The following is a 26,939-nucleotide window of genomic DNA, read 5'->3' as shown; positions in this document are numbered from 1 at the left end:
GGTGTGTGTGAGGTGTAAGTGATGGGGTTTTTGTAAATGTGAGTTGTGGGGTATGGTGAAGGTTAAAAAGTACCTGGCTCGTAGGTTCTAGGGAAAAAACTTTATTCAAAACCTCGGGCTGGTACTAGTAAAAGAAGTGCAATGTGAGGTTAATTGTCATAATTATGGACATTACCTCTGGTGTGCGTCGACATGTTTCGGAACTGGTGGTCCTTCTTCAGGACGGGGGCACAACTTCCCCACCTTACTCACGTATTTTTATAGACATTTTTTGTTTCTTTGGGTGTAAAAAATAAAAGTGAAATTATTTACAGTGATGGACTAAGGCTATAGTGTGCCTACAGCGGTGTAGGTCTATGCAGTTGCATGACCTAAAAAAGAAAAGAAAAATAAATAAATTTGGTTGCCTCAATGGGCTGGCTCAAAACAGGTGCAGTTACCTGGGGCCCCAAATGGTTTTGTGATCCTGTAAAGGAGAAAGACAAACAGAACACATAACATAAGTGACACATATAAGTTTGAAGTAGCTCTGTAAACATACTCATTATTTTGTATTTTCTTGCTTCATGAGCATTTCCAGAACGTCAGGGTTGGTTGATAGATTCGTAATCTATATGGATAAAGAAGTAGTTTCAGTATCCTTTACTCACTGTTTAGGTCGGGATTGGTGATTTCTGATTGTTTTGCCTATCCAATACTCACAGAATCCGCCAGAGATTACCTCCTTGTACCCCCTAACGCTGCTCCGCTGATAATGGCTAGCGATCAGCGCTCTGTCTTATATAGGTCTTGTTTTGCTGATTGATTGCTCTGTAATTCGCTAATTGTCGGATGTATGGCGAAACCCATATAAGGAAAATCTGACGGTGCGCCTATCAGAATAGTGGCCTCGTTCCCAAAGTGCCGAGTGTGCACTGTGCGCACGTTTCTTAGACTAGCGTTTGATAGTTACGCTTCGCACATGCGCAGTCAATACCATCGGGTCCCTAGTGGCTCCGTAGGCGCATGCGCGTACTTGCATCTCCGTGATGCTAGTTCTTGCGCATGCGGGGCGCTTGTTCTTAATCTGCGTGTGTTAGTACCTTCGTAGGAGCGCATTATGTTCCAATTGGTTCCAGTATTAAACATAAGTTATACGGTTCTGAAGGTCTACAGGCTTACTAGTAGGAAAATGTTAAAGTAGGCACCAGTATTCTATTCTAGTGGTGCTGCTCAGACTAGGTAGTGTGAATTATGGGGAATGGTAGTTATGTTAGGGGCAGTATTTCAGGATGTTGGTAGGTGGTATCTCGAATGGCCATGAGTACTGTTCATAACAATTAGGTATGGTGTCAAAACGTGAGTAGCCAGAAGTATTATAGTCTCTCAAGGAAATACAGTTATCTTTTTTAATTCGTACTTGACAATTGGGCCCATGGAACGTCATCATTGAGGCCATTGGTGTGGGTGCTCAGACGGAAAACCCTTCGTTGTTCCTTTTGAAAAAGGCCAATTTCAGATGGCAAACGTTCAATTATTGTCCATAAACTGGAGCCGCATCACTTTGGATGCGCTCCAGAAACATCTCAGCAACTCCCAACCCTGCCTGTTAACCGACCCCGACCAAGCTATTAACAACCTAGATACATGGATAAGTCAGGCCTTAGATGCCCTGGCCCCCATAAAACCCGTCAAATCTTACAGGACGGCACCTTCAGCCCCCTGGAACTCCAACGAACTTCGGCAGAAAAAGACCTTCTGTAAATCTCTTGAACGCCGCTGGAGACAGAACTACTCTCCGGACAGTAAAGCCATCTATAAAACTGCCCTCAAAGACTATCGGAGAATGATAGAGGAGCACAAACGGAACTTCCTGGCCTCTAGAATAAAACTCGCCAGCAATGGAGCCAGGGAGATCTTTAACATTGTTAGATCCTTCAGAGACCCCGCCGCGTTGACCAGATCTCAGCCCGCCTCACAGGCACTGTGCAACAAGCTTTCTCAATTTTTTGAGGACAAAATTGAGAACACCCAAACATCCTTTCCCCCTTCTAATACAGAAGGAGACGACGAGCGATCCACTCCTCTCACACCATCGTCACTCTGCCTGACTGAATTCGCGGTAATATCGGAAGCAGATTCTATGACTGAGCTCCTCAAATGTAAATCAGGCTCCCCTAACGACCCTTGGCCAGCCAAGGAATACAAAAAACTGGCACCCCTACTTAACCCCTATTTAAATCACATCTGGAATGACTCACTCCGTACAGGATGCTTCCCTACCAAATGGAAGCATGCCTCCCTAGTCCCCATTCTGAAGAAACCCAACTTGGACCCAGACCTCCCCAGCAATTACAGGCCTATTTCCCTCCTGCCTGCCCCAGCCAAGATCTTGGAAAAGCTGGTTCATTCCCAATTGGCTAGTTTCATCGAATCCAACGGGCTCCTCCATCCCTCCCAGCATGGCTTCAGGTCGGGCCACAGCACGGAGTCGGTCCTCATTGAAATGGACGACTCTCTGTGAGATGGATGCTTGACCGAAGGTCGAGGGCGGTGTTAGTGCTGCTGGATCTTTCAGCAGCATTTGACACCGTCTGTCATAAGATCTTGCTGAGAAGGCTCGAGGACTTAGGGCTAGGCGGCTCTGTTCTAAAGTGGCTGTCATCTTACCTGTCCAATCGCACCCAACAAGTTTTCACCCCTCCCTTCACTTCCTCCGCCAGGCCACTTAAATGGGGAGTCCCACAGGGCTCTTCCCTTAGCCCGCTTTTGTTTAACGTTTATTTCACCCCTTTGGCTAAGCTGATCTCCCAGACTGGGATCAAATCCACATCTTACGCTGATGACATCCAGCTACTTTTCACGTTCGATACCCCCTCTGCATCTGCTTTCGACCCGCTGAAATCCTGCCTAAGAGACATTTCCAACTGGATGGATGCTAATTCCCTCCGTCTCAACGCAGGTAAAACGGAGATTTTGTTTTTCAACTCTCCTTCTCCCCTGGATGCCAGCCTGTGGTGGCCTGAAGACCTGTGCCAGGCCCCCACGCCTAAAAACTCGGTGAAAAACCTAGGAGTACGCTGGGACACCCATCTCAGCTTTGACAGCTAGGTACAAACAGTCACAGCTTCATGCTTTGCCAAAATCAGAACAATCAAACGGCTCATTAACTATCTGCCGGAGGAGTGCCGCAAGACTGTGATCCAGGCATTAATCATATCCCATCTCGACTATGCCAATGCCCTTTATCTCGGTATCACAGCAGGCCTATGTTACAAATTGCAGACGGTTCAAAATGCCGCCGCCCGGCTGGTGGAGAGAATTCCTGCCAGACATCATATCTCCCCTCAACTCCGTAAACTACACTGGCTACCCATTGCGAAAAGATGCGTCTTTAAAGCAATGACGTTGGCTTTCCGTGCATCTAAAGGCAATGGGTCGGCCCATCTTAAAAATACTCTTCGCCCTTATGTTAAATCTAGGGCACTAGGCTCCAACTCCATATTTTTCCTAGAAACTCCCCGATTTAAGCGTTCCCGTGCTGGTGGAAAAACCTTTGAGGTCTGTGCCTCCAAGCACTGGAATAAGCTTCCATTAGCTCTTCGCACATGCCAGACAGAACCAGCATTTCGTAAATCCCTTAAAACCCTTCTTTTTTCTTCCTAGTTTGGTACCTCTGACCTCTAGTTCTCAGAGTCTCCCAGCGCCGGGATGCACCGTTGGGGCCGCTGCACGCTTTACAAAACACACTAATAATAATAATAATAATAATAATAATAATAATCGTAGATCATTGACACAATGTTGTTTTTCTAAAAAATGGGACGCCATTTTTGTTGTTGATTTTTTACAGCGTATGTTGCTCTTGTGTTCTCCCATTCTCACTTTCACAGGTCTGGTGGTCATGCCAACATACTCAAGGCCACACGGGCATGTTATCATGTAGACGACATTTTTCGTGTTGCAATTCGTAAATTGCCGTTGCTCCCATGTTGTTCCGTTTCTGAAGGTCAGGGCATTGCTTTTTTGAGTCAGATGGCAGCTGCTGCAATTACCACATGGAAAGTGTCCTTGGAGTCCAATTGTGGTCTGTCTACTCGTCAGATTTTGTCGTGGTCTGGTGTGGACCAATATATCCTTGATGTTTCTTCCCCTGCGATGTGCATGCATAGGTTTCTCAAACTCTAGGTTTCCACAGTTCAGTATCCTCCAATGTTTGTCTATGATCTTCGACACCTCATTAGACATGGTCGTGTCGGTCGTGACACATATTGGTCTTTTATTTACTCCTTTGTCCTGTGGTCTGTCTTCTAGGAGTGCCTCTCTATGGTTGTTCTTGGCCCTTTTCATCGCCCTGTCGATGGTTCTGATGGGCTATTGTCTTTGTATCAATTTTGTTTTTAGATCTTTTGCTTGTGTATTGAATTGGTTCAGTTCCGTACAGTTGCGTCGGAGACGCAGAAATTGTCCATACAGTAGATTCTCCCTAAGGTGTCTGGGATGGAAGCTGTCATATCGTAACAGGCAGTTTCTGGAGGTTGGCTTGAAATGAGTCGTACTTTTTAGTCTGCCATCTTCAGTATAGATGTTAAGATCCAGGAATATCATTGATGTGTTAGAGACAGTACTTGTAAATTTCAGGTATATGTTTTGGTTATTTAACCAGGTCACAAAATTGGAAGCACTATCAAAATCCCCATCCCAAATGATGAAAATGTCATCAATATACCTTTTCCAGGTATTGATGTGAGACTTGTATGGATTGTCTATGTGTAGGATTCTGTGCTGTTCCAGATGGTGAACATACAAACCAGCCAGACTTGGAGCAAATGTACTTCCCCTACTTGTTCCATGGGTCTGTAGGTAGATGGTCTGGTTGTATTGAAAGAAGTTCTCTTTTAAGGCCAGAGAGATGCATTCCAGCACCAAATTTCTCGGAGTTTGGTACTTCCATGGGTTACTGAAAAGTACTTCCTCTATGATTTGGAGTGTTTCTTCATGAGGAAGGCTAGTATATAAACTCTCTACGTCAAGACTTAGTAGGAGTTGCTTCGAAGGATCAAAAGTTTTTTCTTCAAGTAGCTGCAGTACTGACTTAGTGTCCTTTAGATAGGTATTGGTAGACTGTACCAGTGGGCGGAGGAAGGCATCAGCAAATTTAGACAGAGGCTCCAAGATGGAGCCGATCCCCGAGACAATAGGTCTTCCTGGTGGGTTGTTGATGTTTTTATGAATCTTGGGGATGCTGTAGAAATAGGGTGTTCGTGGTGAGGGTTGTTGCAAGAATTCTGCCTCTTTTTTGCTCAGCCAGTCATGGGCTAGGCCTTCTTCTACCATGCCTCCAATTCTGATGCGTAGTCTCTCAGTGGGGTCTTCCTTCAAGATCCTGTAGTTGCGTTCGTCAGATAGTAAACGTATACACTCAGTTTTGTAAGCCTCAAGGGTTTGTAGAACAATGGCACCACCCTTGTCAGCTGGTTTTATGATTAGTTCTTTATTGTTGGTCAATTCTCTTAGGGCTTTTTGTTCATTACCACTAGTATTGTGGAAGGAGTTTTTGTCCTTTGTATTGAGTTTGTTAACCTCTGTGATAACCGCTTTCTCAAAAGCCAAAATTTCCACTGGTATTGTGGAATCAGGTGGAGTGAAGGTTGACTTAAGTTTTAGACCGGTGTCTGTTCTGTCGTTGGGCAGTGGCTTGTCTTGGAAGAAAGCCTGTAGTTTCAGTGTGCGAATAAAGTCCTGCAGTTCCATGTTCAGTTTGAAGGTGTCTGGTTTTTGAGTTGTTACGAACCCTAGTCCTTTGTTCAGTACACTCCTCTGTGTTTCTGTGAGTGGCCAGGGTGTAAGATTGACCACTAGGTCCCGCTCTTGCTCGTTGATGGCTGGTTCGGGAGGGATCCGGTCATGCTCCTGGTTGTCCGTGGGTTGGGTAGGTCCTGATCTTCCCATGCCACGGTGTTGCCCTTCCGGTTGCGTCCCCGAGTGGTTTGGCGTGTGCCTAAAAAAGGCTGTTGTTGGCCATAGTAACCTTCGTTGTAATCAGTGTTCCATTGTGGATAATTTGGTGCTACAGAGGGGGGCCCAAATTGAAAAGGATTGAATTGAGGTGGACCCATGTAGTGTGGGTATTGGGAATGCGGTTGGTAGCCCCTCCATCCCCTTTGTCTGGGGAATTGTTGTCTACTTTGTCTCCATCCCCCTCTGCGTTGTCTGGATCCTCTGTTGCTACTTGAGTTTGATCCTGAGGACCCATTGTCCGAGACGTCGCTGTCAGCATCACTGTATGAACTTTTTGGGACATAATCCGGTTTGGTGTAAGGATATGCACTCTCTGGTGTGAATTTTGCTATGTCCTTGGTTAATTTGTTAGTTTTGCTTTGTTTTAGGGTAAACTCGAAGTCTGTCATTTGTTGGTTTAATTTGTCCAGTTTTATTTTTAGGTCTGCTGGAGAAATGTATGTATTAAGTTGGACCTCTATTTTGTTGATCTCAATTTTTAGTTCCTGGGTTATTCTAGCCGCAGTTTTGACTATTAGTACTAGCCAGTCTCTTGAGCAGTGCCAGGATATCAATGACCATTCCTTTTTGAAGACTAGGTCATTTTGAAAGATGAGTGGTTCATTTTTTACAATTAAGCCTGGTGGTGCCAATTTGTTACGCAGGTATTCTGTCATGAACAGACCATGAAGGGCTGCTTTTATTTGATTGCGTCTGAGATTTAGCAACTCATTCCAATCGTTAGTGTTGGGACCAGTTTCTGGATTACTCAGACCTTCAAAGGGATTGATGGCTGATAGAATCTTGTCAATTTCGTCCTCCCCAAATGTGAGGCCGTGTTCGTCTTCCATGTTGAGAGACCGCTGGCTTCTTTTGACTATGGTGTGTGTCACTATGTGTGTGTATTGTTTTCAGAGAAACTCCCGCAGCTCTGCGCTGCCTGGATAAATATTAACAATAGAGGGGAGGTAGAGTATAGAGATAGGATTCTTACTCCACGGGCACTGTTAATTAAATAAAAAGAATCCTACTCAGGGTGGACAGGAGGAGTGTAACCACAAGGATGGGGAACACTCAGTGTTTTGTAAAATACCCCTCACACACCAACAGGCCCCTTGGTGTCATGCTTCATCATCGGGGTCTTCGCACCCCACTAAAGGGATGAGGCGTGCTGCGACCTGCGACTACGCGGGAGCACTGTCAGGGCTGACTATGTGTGGAGTGTGTGAGGTGTAAGTGATGGGGTATTTGTAAACGTGAGTTGTGGGGTATTGTAAGGTTAAAAAGTACCTGGCTCGTAGGTTCTAGGGAAAAAACGTTATTCAAAACCTCGGGCTGGTACTAGTAAAAGAAGTGCAATGTGAGGTTAATTGTCATAATTATGGACATTACCTCTGGTGTGCGTCGACATGTTTCGGAACTGGTGTTCCTTCTTCAGGACGGGGGCACAACTTCCCCACCTTACTCACGTATTTTTATAGAAATTTTTTTTTTCTTTGGGTGTAAAAAATAAAAGTGAAATTATTTACAGTGATGGACTAAGGCTATAGTGTGCCTCCAGCGGTATAGGTCTATGCAGTTGTATGACCTAAAAAAGAAAAGAAAAATAAATAAATTTGGTTGCCTCAATGGGCTGGCTCAAAACAGGTGCAGTCACCTGGGGCCCCAAATGGTTTTGTGATCCTGTAAAGGAGAAAGACAAACAGAACACATAACATAAGTGACACATATAAGTTTGAAGTAGCTCTGTGAACATACTCATTATTTTGTATTTTCTTGCTTCATGAGCATTTCCAGAACGTCAGGGTTGGTTGATAGATTCGTAATCTATATGGATAAAGAAGTGGTTTCAGTATCCTTTACTCACTGTTTAGGTCGGGATTGGTGATTTCTGATTGTTTTGCCTATCCAATACTCACAGAATCCGCCAGAGATTACCTCCTTGTATCCCCTAACGCTACTCCGCTGATAATGGCTAGCGATCAGCGCTCTGTCTTATATAGGTCTTGTTTTGCTGATTGATTGCTCTGTAATTCGCTAATTGTCGGATGTATGGCGAAACCCATATAAGGAAAATCCGACGGTGCGCCTATCAGAATAGTGGCCTCGTTCCCAAAGTGCCGGGTGTGCACTGTGCGCACGTTTCTTAGACTAGCGTTTGATAGTTACGCTTCGCGCATGCGAAGTCAATACCATCGGGTCCCTAGTGGGTCCGTAGGCGCATGCGCGTACTTGCATCTCCGTGATGCTAGTTCTTGCACATGCGGGGCGCTTGTTCTTAATCTGCGTGTGTTAGTACCTTCGTAGGAGCGCATTATGTTCCAATTGGTTCCAGTATTAAACATAAGTTATACGGTTCTGAAGGTCTATAGGCTTACTAGCAGGAAAATGTTAAAGTAGGCACCAGTATTCTATTCTATTGGTGTTGCTCAGACTAGGTAGTGTGAATTATGGGGAATGGTAGTTATGTTAGGGGCAGTATTTCAGGATGTTGGTAGGTAGTATCTCGAATGGCCATGAGTACTGTTCATAACAATTAGGTATGGTGTCAAAACGTGAGTAGCCAGAAGTATTATAGTCTCTCAAGGAAATACAGTTATCTTTTTTAATTCGTACTTGACAATTGGGCCCATGGAACGTCATCATTGAGGCCATTGGTGTGGGTGCTCAGACGGAAAACCCATCGTTGTTCCTTTTGAAAAAGGCCAATTTCAGATGGCAAACGTTCAATTATTGTCCATCGTAGATCATAGACACAATGTTGTTTTTCTAAAAAATGGGACGCCATTTTTGTCGTTGATTTTTTACAGCGTATGTTGGTCTTGTGTTCTCCCATTCTCACTTTCACAGGTCTGGTGGTCATGCCAACATACTCAAGGCCACACGGGCATGTTATCATGTAGACGACATTTTTCGTGTTGCAATTCGTAAGTTGCCGTTGCTCCCATGGTGTTCCGTTTCTGAAGGTCAGGGCATTGCTTTTTTGAGTCAGATGGCAGCTGCTGCAATTACCACATGGAAAGTGTCCTTGGAGTCCAATTGTGGTCTGTCTACTCGTCAGATTTTGTCATGGTCTGGTGTGGACCAATATATCCTTGATGTTTCTTCCCCTGCGATGTGCATGCATAGGTTTCTCAAACTCTAGGTTTCCACAGTTCAGTAAAGTATCCTCCAATGTTTGTCTATGATCTTCGACACCTCATTAGACATGGTTGTGTAGGTCGTGACACACATTGGTCTTTTATTTACTCCTTTGTCCTGTGGTCTGTCTTCTAGGAGTGCGTCTCTATGGTTGTTCTTGGCCCTTTTCATCGCCCTGTCGATGGTTCTGATGGGGTATCGTCTTTGTATCAATTTTGTTTTTAGATCTTTTGCTTGTGTATTGAATTGGTTCAGTTCCGTACAGTTGCGTCGGAGACGCAGAAATTGTCCATACGGTAGATTCTCCCTAAGGTGTCTGGGATGGAAGCTGTCATATCGTAACAGGCAGTTTCTGGAGGTTGGCTTGAAATGAGTCGTACTTTTTAGTCTGCCATCTTCAGTATAGATGTTAAGATCCAGGAATATCATCGATGTGTTAGAGACAGTACTTGTAAATTTCAGGTATATGTTTTGATTATTTAACCAGGTCACAAAATTGGAAGCCTCAGGATCAAGCTCAAGTAGCAACAGAGGATCCAGACAATGCAGAGGGGGATGGAGACAAAGGAGACAACAATTCCCCAGACAAAGGGGATGGAGGGGCTACCAGCCGCATTCCCAATACCCACAATACATGGGCCCACCTCAATTCAATCCTTTTCAATTTGGGCCCCCCTCTGTAGTACCCAATTATCCACAATGGAACACTGATTACAACGAAGGTTACTATGGCCAACAACAGCCTTTTTTAGGCACACGCCAAACCACTCCGGGACGCAACCGGAAGGGCAACACCGTGGCATGGGAAGATCAGAACCTACCCAACCCACGGACAACCAGGAGCATCCCTCCCGAACCAGCCATCAACGAGCAAGAGAGGGACCTAGTGGTCAATCTTACACCCTGGCCACTCACAGAAACACAGAGGAGTGTACTGAACAAAGGACTAGGGTTCGTAACAACTCAAAAACCAGACACCTTCAAACTGAACATGGAACTGCAGGACTTTATTCGCAAACTGAAACTACAGGCTTTCTTCCAAGACAAGCCACTGCCCGACGACAGAACAGACACCGGTCTAAAACCTAAGTCAACCTTCACTCCACCTGATTCCACAATACCAGTGGAAATTTTGACTTTTGAGAAAGCGGTTATCACAGAGATTAACAAACTCAATACAAAGGACAAAAACTCCTTCCACAATACTAGTGGTAATGAACAAAAAGCCCTAAGAGAATTGACCAACAATAAAGAACTAATCATAAAACCAGCTGACAAGGGTGGTGCCATTGTTCTACAAACCCTTGAGGCTTACAACACTGAGTGTATACGTTTACTATCTGACGAACGCAACTACAGGATCTTGAACGAAGACCCCACTGAGAGACTACGCATCAGAATTGGAGGCATGGTAGAAGAAGGCCTAGCCAATGACTGGCTGAGCAGAAAAGAGGCAGAATTCTTGCAACAACCCTCACCACGAACACCCTATTTCTACAGCATCCCCAAGATTCATAAAAACATCAACAACCCACCAGGAAGACCTATTGTCTCGGGGATCGGCTCCATCTTGGAGCCTCTGTCTAAATTTGCTGATGCCTTCCTCCGCCCACTGGTAAAGTCTACCAACACCTATCTAAAGGACACTAGGTCAGTACTGAAGCTACTTGAAGCAAAAACTTTTGATCCTTCGAAGCAACTCCTACTAAGTCTTGATGCAGAGAGTTTATATACTAGCCTTCCTCATGAAGAAACACTCCAAATCATAAAAGAAGTACTTTTCAGTAACCCATGGAAGTACCAAACTCCGAGAAATTTGGTGCTGGAATGCATCTCTCTGGCCTTAAAAGAGAACTTCTTTCAATACAACCAGACCATCTACCTACAGACCCATGGAACAAGTATGGGAAGTACATTTGCTCCAAGTCTGGCTGGCTTGTATGTTCACCATCTGGAACAGCACAGAATCCTACACATAGACAATCCATACAAGTCTCACATCAATACCTGGAAAAGGTATATTGATGACATTTTCATCATTTGGGATGGGGATTTTGATAGTGCTTCCAATTTTGTGACCTGATTAAATAACGAAAGCATATACCTGAAATTTACAAGTACTGTCTCTAACACATCGATGATATTCCTGGATCTTAACATCTATACTGAAGATGGCAGACTAAAAAGTATGAGTCATTTCAAGCCAACCTTCAGAAACTGCCTGTTACGATATGACAGCTTCCATCCCAGACACCTTAGGGAGAATCTACCGTATGGAAAATTTCTGCGTCTCCGACGCAACTGTACGGAACTGAACCAATTCAATACACAAGCAAAAGATCTAAAAACAAAATTGATACAAAGACAATACCCCATCAGAACCATCGACAGGGCGATGAAAAGGGCCAAGAACAACCATAGAGACGCACTCCTAGAAGACAGACCACAGGACAAAGGAGTAAATAAAAGACCAATATGTGTCACGACCTACACGACCATGTCTAATGAGGTGTCGAAGATCATAGACAAACATTGGAGGATACTGAACTGTGGAAACCTAGAGTTTGAGAAACCTATGCATGCACATCGCAGGGGAAGAAACATCAAGGATATATTGGTCCACACCAGACCACGACAAAATCTGACGAGTAGACAGACCACAATTGGACTCCAAGGACACTTTCCATGTGGTAATTGCAGCAGCTGCCATCTGACTCAAAAAAGCAATGCCCTGACCTTCAGAAACGGAACAAAATGGAAGCAACGGCAATTTACGAATTCCAACACGAAAAATGTCGTCTACATGATAACATGCCCGTGTGGCCTTGAGTATGTTGGCATGACCACCAGACCTGTGAAAGTGAGAATGGGAGAACACAAGAGCAACATACGCTGTAAAAAATCAACAACAAAAATGGCGTCCCATTTTTTAGAAAAACAACATTGTGTCAATGATCTACGATGGACAATAATTGAACGTTTGCCATCTGAAATTGGCCTTTTTCAAAAGGAACAACGATGGGTTTTCCGTCTGAGCACCCACACCAATGGCCTCAATGATGACGTTCCATGGGCCCAATTGTCAAGTACGAATTAAAAAAGATAACTGTATTTCCTTGAGAGACTATAATACTTCTGGCTACTCACGTTTTGACACCATACCTAATTGTTATGAACAGTACTCATGGCCATTCGAGATACCACCTACCAACATCCTGAAATACTGCCCCTAACATAACTACCATTCCCCATAATTCACACTACCTAGTCTGAGCAACACCAATAGAATAGAATACTGGTGCCTACTTTAACATTTTCCTGCTAGTAAGCCTGTAGACCTTCAAAACCGTATAACTTATGTTTAATACTGGAACCAATTGGAACATAATGCGCTCCTACGAAGGTACTAACACACGCAGATTAAGAACAAGCGCCCGCATGCGCAAGAACTAGCATCACGGAGATGCAAGTACGCACATGCGCCTACGGAGCCACTAGGGACCCGATGGTATTGACTGCGCATGCGCGAAGCGTAACTATCAAACGCTAGTCTAAGAAACGTGCGCACAGTGCACACCCGGCGCTTTGGGAACGAGGCCACTATTCTGATAGGCGCACCGTCGGATTTTCCTTATATGGGTTTCGCCATACATCCGACAATTAGCGAATTACAGAGCAATCAATCAGCAAAACAAGACCTATATAAGACAGAGCGCTGATTGCTAGCCATTATCAGGGGAGCAGCGTTAGGCGGTACAAGGAGGTAATCTCTGGCGGATTCTGTGAGTATTGGATAGGCAAATCAATCAGAAATCACCAATCCCGACCTAAACAGTGAGTAAAGGATACTGAAACCACTTCTTTATCCATATAGATTACGAATCTATCAACCAACCCGGACGTTCTGGAAATGCTCATGAAGCAAGAAAATACAAAATAATGAGTATGTTCACAGAGCTACTTCAAACTTATATGTGTCACTTATGTTATGTGTTCTGTTTGTCTTTCTCCTTTACAGGATCACAAAACCATTTGGGGCCCCAAGTCACTGCACCTGTTTTGAGCCAGCCCATTGAGGCAACCAAATTTATTTATTTTTCTTTTCTTTTTTAGGTCATGCAACTGCATAGACCTATACCGCTGTAAGCACACTATAGCCTTAGTCCATCACTGTAAATAATTTCACTTTTATTTTTTACACCCAAAGAAAAAAAAAAATTCTATAAAAATACGTGAGTAAGGTGGGGAAGTTGTGCCCCCGTCCTGAAGAAGGAACACCAGTTCCGAAACATGTCGACGCACACCAGAGGTAATGTCCATAATTATGACAATTAACCTCACATTGCACTTCTTTTACTAGTACCAGCCCGAGGTTTTGAATAAAGTTTTTTCCCTAGAACCTACGAGCCAGGTACTTTTTAACCTTCACCATACCCCACAACTCACATTTACAAATACCCCATCACTTACACCTCACACACACCACACATAGTCAACCCTGACAGTGCTCCCGCGTAGTCGTAGGTCGCAGCACGCCGCATCCCTTTAGTGGGGTGCGAAGACCCCGATGATGAAGCATGACACCAAGGGGCCTGTTGGTGTGTGAGGGGTATTTTACAAAACACTGAGTTTTCCCATCCTTGTGGTTACCCTCCTCCTGTCCACCCTGAGTAGGATTCTTTTTGTTTAATTAACAGTGCCCGTGGAGTCAGAATCCTATCTCTATACTCTACCTCCCCTCTATTGTTAATATTTGTAGTAGATCCATGCCCACAGACTCCCTAGTAACTGATAGTTCCGGGTGGTGGTGTAAAGGCAATGCCAGAGCATAAAGCGGTAGCTTTTGAGCTAGTTGCCCCAGTCTTCTCCAAGCATTTGCTGTAGCATCAATGGTGTTAATGTCTACAGCATGCAGGGGTGGTCTCTTATGCGTTAGTATGGCTGTTAATGGTACCGGTAGTGCATCTCCCTCTTCCACTGCCGTGTGTGTCAAATAAGGTATCTTATGGAAACAGTAGGCTGCATACTGCACTTGTGCACATAGGTAATATAATAAGAAGTCTGGTACACAAAACCCTCCTCTATCGTAGGGTAGCGTTAGTGTCCTGAGCTCTATGCGTGCTTGTTTACCCGCCCAGATTAGTTTAAGTACTAATGACGTAATATTTTTAAAAATGGCTTTCGGGGGTGGAATGGGAATATTATTAAATAAATAAATAAATTTAGGGAGGATGTTCATTTTCACGATTGCAATACGGTCTGCTAAGGAAAGCGGTACAAAATACGTGATTAAATTATGAAACATTTGCCACAGATGCATGTGAACTGAAAGGACAGTTTTTTTCTTTAAATCCTAGTCCGCCATCATGGGTACTCTATTTGAATTCATAAATAGTAGCTCATTTCTGCACATACAATTTGACACTGGTCCATGGGCACAATTCAGCTATTGGATGAGGTCTGCTGTAGTAATCAACTATCAAAAGTAAAGGCAAAATGAAAGTCACAAGGATGACTTTTATAAAGGTTGTTTTATTCAGCCTCTAAGTATCCAGTTGAACCAGTTTTTGTAACACAGTTTATTGACATTTTCCTTGAATGTGGATCATTCACAGCAACAAGTAATAAAGCACGAGCTCAATCTGCATACCTCACAGGGCAGCAGAGAAACCCATAGTGAAGTAGAACATATAACAGTCGGAATGGTTTGTGAACTAAGAAGTATTATGTATAGAGAGGCTATGATATCCATTCTGGCTGCACAAATGGGCCACAATAGTGATTCCCACCAATCTAAGGGAGCCATTGCAAGAGGGAAGGGAGTGAAGTTGGGTAAAACAGCCATACAGGCAAACCTGCAGGGTGAAGAGAAGGGATGGGATATCTCTGGGACGCAAGTGGCGTCTTCAGCAGGAGAGCCAGTAATACAGGTTTGGGGTAAAGTGTGGCAGGGGGCCCGGGGCAACATGTACCGGAACAAAGCAGACTTAACATTACGTGAGGGTACAGTGTATTTGGGATAAGTGACCCCTAAAAAGGGAAAGAACAACTCAGCTCTCATTAGAGAGGACCTTGTCTGGTATGGTTAGTAGGCGTCTGCCCATTGATATCAGTGGGCAGCCCTGGAGTATTGGGTCCCAAGGCTGCATGTGACCTGGTCAGCATTGGCCCTTTTGTGTTTCAGTTTCCTAACATCACTCTCATATTCTGCACACCTGGATAGCTCCTGTCCCCATCCCAAAAGAGAGGGCCCCACGGGAACTCTCCAAGCCATAGCGATGTGCGGGCATGCCGGAATAAAGGCCAGGTCCACTTACTTGGACATGATAAGTCTGCCACGGGGTTTGGGGAATAACAACAGCAAGCAGACAACCTGCATCCCATCAAGAGTGCGGCTTGTGGCAGCATTAAGACCGGCTGTTGCTAACTCCTAGAAAGGGGTAAGTGTCAGGCAGTCTCGCAACATATGGAAAAAGTCAGCATCATCCACACCGTTTCTGGGTCACACCGCTTGGATCCCAGGGAATATTCTATTCAGCTGTTTAGGAGTCAGGTACCCCGTGTGCAAGTAATAATATTGAATTACTAGAAGTCTGGAGGGAGTAACACAGCACATTGACCCAGTCCCTATCTCTGAATTCCCAACCCAAGTCAGTGATCCAGCTATCCCGCAAGGGGGAGAGAATGATTGTGTTTAGTCTGAGAGACCAGGGAACAATACAGCAGCGTGAACGCATGGGCCTGGGCTGTCTTAGTGCAGATGGTCTTCAGACACTCATGCACAGTGGGTTCAAGTTCCTAGGCGGCCTAGGCCTGTCTAATGGCTGTCGCCCCTACGCCCTATAGGGAGAACTGATAGGGGGGCATCAAACTCAACGGTTAAGTCCTGGAAAACTCACAGTTGGCCTTTTAAAAACCAGTCCCGAATCTTGGTCAGGCCCCTGTGCTCCTAATCCCGTAACCCAGTCCAGTCTCCTGTGTGTGGGAGGTGAGGCAAAATTATTGTTGGGCGGTCTCTGGTAGAAGGAAATGTTGCTGTGCTTTGGAGTGCCCGGGCACATGCGAAATGGAGGACAGACAGTAAAGGGCCCTAGGACACCTTATGATGGCGAAGTCGCAGCACCAGAAGGATGACTACCAAGAGGGCCTGAGTGGGTTAAAACGTGGTTCTCGAGCCTCCAGCACTCCAAAGTGTATTGCACAAGAGCGCTGCCCATTTAAACTGTGCCGTAAGACAGTAGAGCTGCAAATCAGGGACCGCAAGTCTTCCTTTATCTGATAGAAGGCGCAGTTTACTCAGGCAATGCTATGGAGCTCCATGTCCCAGATGAAATTTAATTGAGAGGGATTTGAGGAGACGAATTGGGAGGAAAGTGAAATAGTAGAGAAGCTGAGGAAGGAATATCTTTGACAGGGTGATCCTACCCATGACTGACATCCAATTTGAACCTTGTGGCTAGCAGAAACTGCTTGGCTGGGCTTCCCAGAGATTACCAATACGTTTCCCTCCCTGTAAATTCTCCAAGTTGAAGGATGGTATAAAGAGATGTGAATGAATCACAGTTATAAATATCTCTCATAGAATGGCAATGATCTGTACATGAAAGGTGCTCCTGTAACTATCTAGATACTGGAGCACCATTCACTGCTTTCTTTTAAAATCATTTTGAAAATATGAAATTTTCCAACAAAAATATATGATCATTATGACTGATGTCGGTAACTAAACTATCTAGGAGTAGCATCAAGGCCAGTGCTTAATTTGAGCTGATGGCTTCCAGTGCTCAGCACTGGTACTTAATTGTCAGCACCAGCTCTAGTGACAGCTCACCACACGGTGTCGCTCTCTGTCAAATTTTTGAGATAAGCACAACAACAGTATTTAATAAGTCAATATAGATTAAAATGAATAACATCTGTCACTCACTCCATTTTAATAACTTTAGTTGGCCTGGGGTAGTTTTAATTGTCATACTTATAGCAGTGTGATGGTTAGAACTAGCAGTGCGATGGTTAGAACTTGCGTTGGTTCTGTCATTGTGAGCTCTGGCAGGAGGAATGAGTGGTGCCGGCTGCAGTGGCCTCCCGAAAAGGGCCCTGGCACTTACTTATTTTACAAATTAAGCACTGGCAAGGTGCTCATCCCATTTATTATCTCTCCATGCACTGAATATGTATACTATTTCTTTAGTTAGGCAAGCCAGTCCACTAGAAATGGATTGCTCTACACCTTTCTCCATTACAGCCTGAATAGTTAAAAAAAATAATTCCGTGAAAGATAGATGGACATGGGTATCAGATAAAGTCCCTTGATAACATACATGTAAATACATTCTACTGTTTGTGGATAGCAGAGAAAATCCCTTGATGTCGAATCTGTTGTACATTAGTGGAAAACGCAAATATTGGCATTAACTCTACAAACATCTGAAAAGGTAATTGTCAAAATAGTACCTTTTTAATTTTTGATTCGGCCTTCCGAAAAGCTTTGAGAATGTACAGGATGGGCTGCTTCAAAACATGCCTTTCAGCAGGGGATCCTACCAATGGCAAGCAGGCGTTCCAGAAGTATTTTGCCGCTTTGATTACAAGCTCCATGCTTGCAGCCTCCCCTGCATAACTGGAAACAAATATTTTATGGGCAATCCTCTCAGTACATTTCTAGCTTTAAAATGTTATTTTAAAAAAATCAAGTAAACATGTTAAATGACAATGTGATCTATTAAACTGAAATACAGATTTTGGTAAGCTAATTAGTTATTCATACAAAATGCTCATCTTGTTTCATAAATCATAATAGCGCTCTCGCGGCAGCTGTTATTAAAACACGTTCATTATTTACATGTAGTACACTTTTCGCTCTCCATTAATAAGGGCATATGCATTTGTTATGGGACGGCTTTGGTAGGTCACACAGAACTTACCTCGCACTGGCCTGAAAAGCCTTTAAAGCTAACATATGTAAGTGCTTATTTCCATCTAAAGTCTCCATTATGCTTTGCGCTTGTATGCACGCAGCAATGCTTAGCAGTTCTTGCTCCAATGTGTAGTTGTACCTGAAAAACAGAAACAGAGTACTGTTAGAAATGGGGTTTCTGGTTGGCTAAGGTTTGAACCTAAGCCAGACAGAAATCACCACTTTAGTCAAGGCAAGTAAGTTACACACCAAAAATAACCTGTGCTCACCCTGTGGTAGCTTGGCATAGAAGAGTCAGGCTTATCATTAGAGGCAATGTGTAAAGCATTTGCGCAACACATTCAACCAGTGACACAACGAATACACCACAAAAGAGATTTCACACAGGATTATATTAAAAATATATATATATAGTATATTGTACATAAAGCTTAGACCAAAATAAAATGAATCATAAATACTGTGCATGCTATGCAAAGCGTGAGTCAGTACTCGTCGTACACCTGGCTAATGTGAGGCACAAATAGCATGCATTACAACATCAGGGCGTTAAATGCAGCAGGATTATGAATGGACATATGAATCGCAGATACAATACAAGTAATCTGAATATGGAAATACTACTCGTTATTCTGAGCAACCCGAGATCAAAATGATATAAATACCAAAAGTTGACCAATAATTATTTCCTTTTAAACATACCAAAACCGTGGTCTTAAAGTATGTATGAGTGTTTTGGCACTATAAGGAATAATACCATTTCAGAAGTCAGTGTACTTGACTTATGGTACTACGAGTCCTGCTGGAGGATTCACAAGCAATGTGGCCACTAAGAAGAACAAGGACATGGCCGCGGAGTTGCTGAGGCCACTCGTGTATGATTGCAACTAAGCCACCAAAACACTGTGATATTCAGTCACGGACGGGGGGGGGAAGCTGCTGCAAGGTCAGGGATCACTCCCATCTGGGGGATTGATAAAGTACTTTGAGGATTTGAGGGGCTGGCTTAGGGACACAGTGACGGCACGAGTTGCAGTTGCAGAGTCCATGTCATCATGCTTGAGGTCGCTGGGAAAAGCAGGCACTGGCATCTGGCATGGCGTCGTACTCGTACTCCCCAGTTCGGCGAAAGCCGTGCAGCACTGGTTTCACTGAAGTCACCCTAACAGCCTTGTCACCGCAAGGGACCATGCTGATTGGGGTCTCCATCCACAACAGTGGTGATGATCCCTGTTAGGGAGCTGGTGCCTCAGTGCGGAGCTCCCTCCAAGAGGCCGCATGTGACAGTTTCCTTGGCTGAGCGGCCGCACTGACAAAAATACATGCTGCTATCTGGTTTGAAGGATTTCAAATTTATCTAGAAAAAATGTCTATTTTTTCTCTCATTTCTGGGTGCAAAGTGGTGGGATCACAGGGCTGACACAAATTTCCTCCCACCCTGTGTTCCCCTAGGTCGCCTAATAAAAATGGTACTTCACTTGTGTGGGTGAGCCAAGAATCTGTGACAGGCAAGGGCCTAAAACATATTGTGGAGACATCAAAATGATCTATCACAAAACAATCTGGTTTTACAAGGGGTTGCATGCGTTTTTGGTCCCAGGCTCAGTGGCAATTCTAGGGAAATTTACCAAACCCAGACTTTTCTGAAAACTATACACCCGAGGGAGTCCAGGGATGTGTTCTCCCGATAAAAATGATACCTCACTTGTGTGGGTGTCCAAAGCAGAGTCACCTTATTAGAAAAAAAATATAGTGCTTAGAGTTCGCTGTGCTATACCCTCTATCCCCTATGTTTTTGGTCCTTCCCAGTTGCAGGCCCTTGGCCTACCCACACAAGTGAGGTATCAATTTACTCTGGAGACAGAGGGGAACGTTGGGTGGTAGGACATTTGTACCGGCATGGAGATTCCAACCAGAAATGTGAGAAAAATTAGATTTTTGTTTGCTAAATTTGAGGTTTGCAGGGGATTCTGGGTAGGAAATCTTTGGGGGATCCAAGCACGCCTTACCTCCCTAAACTCCCCCGGGTGTCTAGTTTTCAGAAATGTCTGAGTCTGGTCGGTTTTTCTAGATGGCTGTCGAGCACGGGACTAAAAACGCAGGTGGCTCCCTTTTCAAAAACAGGTAGTTTTGTGACAGACAATTTTGATGTCTTTACAATACGTTCTGGGCCCTTTCCTGCCGCGGGTACTTGACCCACCCACACAAGTAAGGTACCATTTTTATCGGGAGACCTAGGGGAACGCTGGGTAGTAGGACATTTGTGTCAGAACGGTAATCCTACAACTTTCTCACCCAGAAATGTGAGAATTCTTTTATTTTTACAGCTAAATTTGATGTTCCACAGCTAGGCACACTGAGAAAAAAGGTTCAGTTTTCACTGGAAAAATGTGATGTGCTGTTGGACAGGCCACGTGAAAGGCTTGCTCCCTCCCCGCACGACCAGGCCCGAGCCTGGCTCTTCAGGTGTTACACGCAACAACCCCCCGTTTCCCGTCTCATATGGGACCCCTGCCCCTGGACATCTCCCCATCATGGGCCCGATTCCCTACCGGCCCTCTCGCCCGGCCTGGGCGCCATCTTGGACACAGCACCACGAGGCCGCATGGCCTCCGATCGACCCCAACCCTGGGCCTGGCCAGGCCCCGACATCCCGGCACCACCATCCACCCAGGAGGTGAGCGGACTACTTGGCAGGTCAATGGGAGAAAGAGGTGTCGATGGCTCTCCCCCGCCAGGTGCCGATCGCCCCAGCTCCCCCGGGCGCTGGCTCCACCCCCCTGCTGAGTGTCTGGACTCCCTCATACTGGACCTCCCGACCTCCAAGTGCGAGGGTCCGGACATCAAAGGGCGCCAGACCTATAACTGGGGCAGCTCCAGAGCAGGAAGGCAGTTGTATCCTGGAGTCGAGAGACGCAGTGAAGAACTCATCCTTGACGGACTACTGGCGCTGCCGTAGCCCTGCCTTGCGAACTATCGACCTGCCTGCTGGCGCTGCCGCAACCTTCTGAAACCTTCCTCGTCGTCGGGACCTGCTGGCGTGGCCGCGGACCGTTTGTAACCACCTCCTTCATCGGGACCTGCTGGCTCCGCCGCGGCCCGTCGCTACCTTCAACCATCCCGGGACCTGCTGGCTCCGCCGCGGCCCGACCATCTAGAACGCCGAGCTCGAGGATTGTGAGCTATTTCATCTACCAGATTGGTAACGAGACTGTCCCGCTACCCTTTCCCCAACCAAGAGACTAGAATAGAGGGGACCCCTGAGTCCAGACCTCCTTGTACCATTTCACCGTACTTGAAGTTTTGCTTATAAAGAACATTGAACCTTATCCTTGTGTGGTGTACATCTGTGGGGGGGAAGTTACTTGTCTGTACGATCACTGGAGACGGCTCTCCCCGGAGACCTCTCCCCTTGTCCTAGGCCGACCCTCCAGGTCCCGTCTAACATGTGCCCACGTTGCGTTTTGGACCATTTCCTTTTGTGGGTACTAGGCTTTCCAACACAGGTGAGGTACCACTTTTATCTGGAGACTTTGGTGAATGCTGAGTGCCTGGAAGTTTGTGTTTCTTCGCAGATTCCAGAACTTTCCATCACAGAAATGTGAGGAAAATTTAGTTTTTTTGACAAGGCTTGTGGTTTGCAAAGGATTCCGGATAACATAACCAGGTGAGAGTCACATAAGTACCCCATCCTGGATTCACCCAGGTGTCTAGTTTTCAAAAAGTTTTCACTGGAAAAATGTGATGTGTCCACGTTGCATGTTGGGCTGTTTCCAATCGCAGGCATTAGGCCTACCCACACAAGTGAGGTAGCATTTTTATCGGGAGACAATGGAGAACAAAGAATTGTAGAACAAGTGTTATTACCAATTGACTTTCTTTGCATTTCTTCCTTCCAAAATTAAGACAATTTGTAAAAAAAGAAGTCATTTTGAAAAAATGACCTAAAAGTCAAATATTCGTATGGGTACCAACAATTTTGGAAATGTGCAAATAACCACTGCTTCTCAACTCTATATTTAGTTCTCATTACGGAAATATATAGGTTTCCTTGGTACCTATTTTTCACTCTTTATATTTTACCAAATGAACTGCTATATACCCAGCACACAATGAAAAACCAATGCAATACGCAGCTCTGTTATTGGCTCTGGGTTAACGGGGTTCTTGATCCTATATATCCCCGCAACCAGAAGGGCTCAACAGATGTAACCGTATATTGCTTTAAAAAAATTGTTATTCTTAGAAGGAGTCACAGGTGAAAAATTTGGCACAAATAGCTGCTTTTTTCAACTCAATTTCTATATTTTTTATTTTTTACTGTTAGTTTCTATAAAAATACCTTGAAGGATCTACACAAATGACCCCTTGCTCAGTTAGGAACTTTGTCTAGTTTTCAGAAATGTACATCTTTCTGGGATCTATTATTTTTCACCCCAATTTCTACCACTAACTGGAAGGAGGATGAAAGCACAAAAAATAGCAAAAAAAAAATAGCAAAAATAGGCTATGTCCAAGATCGCTGGAGACGGCTCTCCCCGGAGACCTCTCCCCTTGTCCTCGGCCGACCCTCCAGGTCCCGGCTAACATTGGTGGCCAGCGGCGCGATCCGAATCGACGCGTAATCGTACAGAGAGTAGCTCACCCCACAACAAAACCACAATGTCAACTAGAGAAAGCGGATCCACCGAGAAATTCCAGATGGAGAAATTGGAAGAGTACAGCCATCGTGAGTTGAAACAATTCTGCATTGAACTAGGTATCGCTACCACCGGTCTGAGTACTAAAGACAATTTCAAGCACGCCATTGAGTCATGGGCAGAAACCGGGGCCGTCAGACCCCCGGACCAAAATGTCACAGCAGCAGAGAAAAACACCACGGCTCCCGAGGAGCAAAGAACGGGTCTCTCGCAAGATGAGATCCAAGAACGAGAAAGAAACTGACTACATGAGCTAGAAATGGCCCGGCTCAAAATGGATGGCGAACTCAAATTAGCCGAACAAAAACTGAACCTGGAACACCTGCGGCTCCGAGAAGAACGGGAAGAGAAACAGAGACAAAGAGAGCTCGAAGAGAAGAGACTGGCGTATGAACACGAGCGCAAACTAGCTGAGATAGACTTACGCAAGCAGAACAAAGAATTAGGGGTGCCCGAGCAACCGCGCACCCCGGGGGCAACAGAAAAGAAGGTACACATCCCCAAGGATGTCGTTCGAGAATATTTCCGAGATGACGACATACAGCAGTGGTTCAAGGCCTATGAGATCGCTATGACCTCCCACCGGATCGATCGCAGCGACTGGGGAGCCGGTCTATGGGGGAGGTTCGTCAATGAGGGCCGCGATGCCCTGCTACAGCTTCCCGACCATCTGATGACCTCCTATGACCACATGAAAGCTACCCTCCTCACCCGCTATGGGCTCACACCCGAAATGTACCGCCAGAGGTTCCGAGACTGCACCCGGATCCCGGGTACAACTTGGGTGGAATACGTGAACTATTTCAGCCGAGCCTTCGAGGGTTGGATCAAGGGAAGCAACGTAACGACCTACGAGCAACTCTTCAATCTCATGGTATGGGAGCATCTGTCAAACAACTGCTTCGTCGAGCTCAGGCAGCACCTCCTCGACAGTAAATTGACTGATCCGCGGCAGCTCGCCGCCGAGGCTGACCGGTGGGAAATTACCCGAGTGGGCCGAAATGGGTCCCATGAACAGAACCGGAACAACCACGGTCAGCACCGTCCCAGAGGAGGAGGAGGGGGCCAGGGCCGAGGAAGAGACAACGCCCCGGCCGCTCCCGCTACCAGCACCCCGCCCCCGGCCAACCGGGGCAACACCCCGGCGCGGCCGGGATACAGAGCCAATGTCACCTGTCACCGATGCCAGCGAGTCGGCCACTACGCAAACGACCCGAATTGTCCACAGAGCCAGACTCCGAGACCCCGCCAGATGGCTGCCGCCGCCCTGGGGGAAGAACAAATCTCCGAAGAACACGAGGAATGTGAGCAAGAACACCAAGAATGGGAACCCGCCGCCATGGTTCTAGCGTGCCTAGGGGGAAGAGACATGGTCCCGCGGGTCCCCCTACCCGCCAACACCCGGAAGTACAGTCAGTGGGTGAACATTAATGGACACCGGGCCGAAGCCCTACGTGACACCGGGGCCAGTGTAACGGCCGTCCGCTGTCACCTGGTGACCCCAGAACAGATCCTGCCGAACGTTCTCTGCCCTGTCCATTCAGCCGACAATTCGGAGAGTCTATGTCGGATGGCCTGCGTCCCCTTCGAGTGGGGAGGAGTCTCCGGCATGTTGAAGGTGACGGTCCGAGATGATGCCCCCGTAGACTGCCTCCTGGGAAATGATCTTGAGAGTTCCCCGTGGGCCGCCGTAGAGAGGAGAGAGCACCTGGGGATGTTGGGCATCCCGGACTGGGCGTGCGTAACCACCCGGTCCATGGCTGCCCGTGCCACCCCCCGACCCGAAGAACATGAATGGCCGGCACCTCCTCCCCCGGTCGCTCCAGTAGAAGACACCGACCGTGCCGTCCCCCCAGAGCAAACTCCCGAGGGGCTCGTTCAGCCTCAGGACCTTCCCGGCCTGGCTCAGTGGCGTCAGGAGGGGGGGCCCACCCAGGAACAGTTTCGCCACGAGCAGAAGACCTGTCCCTCCCTCGAGGGACTCCGCCAACAAGCCCTCGCCCAGAGTGCAGGGGATACCTCCGGAACCCATTGGGTCTATTGGGACAATGACCTGTTGTACAGCGAACAGAGAATCGCAGAGTTAGGGGCCAGTCGAGTGCTAGTGGTGCCCCTACGCTTTAGAGACTTCTTGCTAAACCTGGCCCACGATGTCCCCCTGGCTGGCCACCTGGGTCAGGACAAAACCTACAGTCGCCTGGTGACTCACTTTTTCTGGCCCAAGATGAGGAACGACGTACTCCAGCACTGCCGGTCTTGCCCCACGTGCCAGGCCAGCGGGAAGAGCGGCCGCAAGCTTAAAGCACCTCTGCAACCTTTCCCGGTGGTCACCACCCCGTTCGAGAGGGTGGGGATAGACATTGTGGGGCCCCTGGACCCCCGTACAGCCCAAGGACATCGGTTCATCCTGGTACTGGTGGACCACGCCACTCGCTACCCCGAGGCTGTTCCCCTGCGAACTGTGACAGCCCCGGTAGTCGGCCGGGCCTTGATGGGGATCTTCTCCCGGGTGGGCTTCCCCCGAGAAGTCGTCAGCGACCGGGGCACAAACTTTATTTCAAAATACATGAAGTCCCTCTGGCAACAGTGTGGGGTCACCTACAGATTCACGACCCCCTATCACCCCCAAGGAAACGGACTGGTTGAGCGGTTCAACCGCACGCTCAAAGGAATGATTGGGGGGTTGGAAGAGCCCCTCCGTCGCCAGTGGGATGTGCTACTGCCGTGCCTCCTCTTTGCCTACCGAGAAGTCCCCCAGAAGTCCCTCGGCTTCAGCCCGTTCAAACTCTTGTATGGACACCCGGTGCGTGGGCCGCTCAGCCTAGTCAAAGAAGGCTGGGAAATGCCCCCTCTAAAGAACCCTCCAGATGTTTTCAAGTACCTCCTAACCCTCCGCAACCAGACCAGACGGTTCAGGGAAATGGCAAAAGCAAACTTGGAGGCCAGTCAGGAAGACATGAAACGGTGGTACGATCAAAATGCCTCCTCCATCGAATTTGAACCTGGCCAACAAGTGTGGGTAATGTCTCCCACCGAACCATGCGCCCTGCAAGACAAATGGACAGGGCCCTTCAAGGTAGTCGAGCGCAAGAGCCCTGTCACCTATCTCATCGATATGGAATCTTCACGGAACCCTCTCCGGGTCCTCCACGCCAATAGACTGAAACCCCACTTTGTGCGCTCGGAGCTCAGCCTCCTGATGGCAACAGACAGCGGAGCCGAGGAGGACTCCGAACCACTTCCTGACCTCCTACGGACTCAGGAGAAGGACGGCTCCGTGGACGGGGTCCGACTCTCGGAGGCCCTCACCCCGGAACAGCGCCAAGGCTGCCGAGACCTCCTGCTGCAGTTCGCTACCCTGTTCTCCCTCACCCCAGGGGTCACCCCCTGGTGCTTACATGACGTGGACACCGGAGAGAGTCCCCCTGTCCGCCATCAGGCCTACCGCGTACCAGATCGGGTACGGGCCTGCATCCAAGAGGAGGTGGCCAAGATGCTCACGCTCGGGGTCATCGAGCCCTCCGACAGCCCCTGGGCCAGCCCGGTGGTACTGGTCCCCAAAGCGGCCGCCCCCGGCACCACGCCTGAACTCCGGTTCTGCGTCGACTACCGGGGCTTGAATGCGGTCACCAGAACAGACGCACACTCCATTCCCCGAGCAGATGAACTAATCGACCACATGGGAGCTGCCCGCTACCTCAGCATCTTCGACCTGACAGCGGGCTACTGGCAGATCGGTCTCACACCCCGGGCCCAAGAACGATCTGCCTTCTCCACCCCTGATGGCCACTACCACTTCAAGGTCATGCCATTCGGCATGAAGAATGCCCCAGCAACCTTTCAGCGGCTAGTAAACCAGGTCCTGGCGGGACTCGAAGAATTCAGCGCCGCCTACCTGGACGATATCGCTGTGTACAGCCGCCACTGGTCCGACCACCTCCACCACCTCCGAGAGGTGCTACAGGCCCTCCAACGAGCTGGCCTCACGATCAAGGCCAGCAAATGCCAAATTGGCCAGGGGTCCGTGACCTATCTCGGGCACCAGGTGGGAAGCGGTCTGGTGGCCCCTCTGCAACTCAAGATCGCTGCCATCCAGGCTTGGCAGCCCCCCATCACCCAGACCGAGGTCCGCGCCTTCTTGGGACTCACAGGCTACTACCGGCGGTTCGTGAGGGACTATGGTAGCATTGTGGGGCCCCTCA

At 47.1% G+C, this 26,939-nt stretch overlaps 1 protein-coding gene across 1 annotated transcript in view; it reads right to left on the bottom strand.

The window, feature by feature from the left end:
- Window positions 1–26,939, bottom strand: part of CFAP46 (cilia and flagella associated protein 46) — a 1,558,477-nt gene that overhangs the window by 900,497 nt on the left and 631,041 nt on the right. Inside the window, exons 24-25 of the mRNA XM_086922533.1 lie at window positions 18,045–18,176; window positions 17,575–17,740 (exon numbers count right to left, since the gene is read on the bottom strand). Coding sequence (XP_086778659.1) covers window positions 17,575–17,740; window positions 18,045–18,176 — 298 coding nt within the window. The remainder of the gene's footprint in view (window positions 1–17,574; window positions 17,741–18,044; window positions 18,177–26,939) is intronic.

This window comes from Lissotriton vulgaris, chromosome 5 (assembly GCF_964263255.1).
Source record: "Lissotriton vulgaris chromosome 5, aLisVul1.2, whole genome shotgun sequence".
NCBI classification, from domain to species: domain Eukaryota; kingdom Metazoa; phylum Chordata; class Amphibia; order Caudata; family Salamandridae; genus Lissotriton; species Lissotriton vulgaris.
This window is presented reverse-complemented; position numbering and strand designations above follow the sequence as displayed.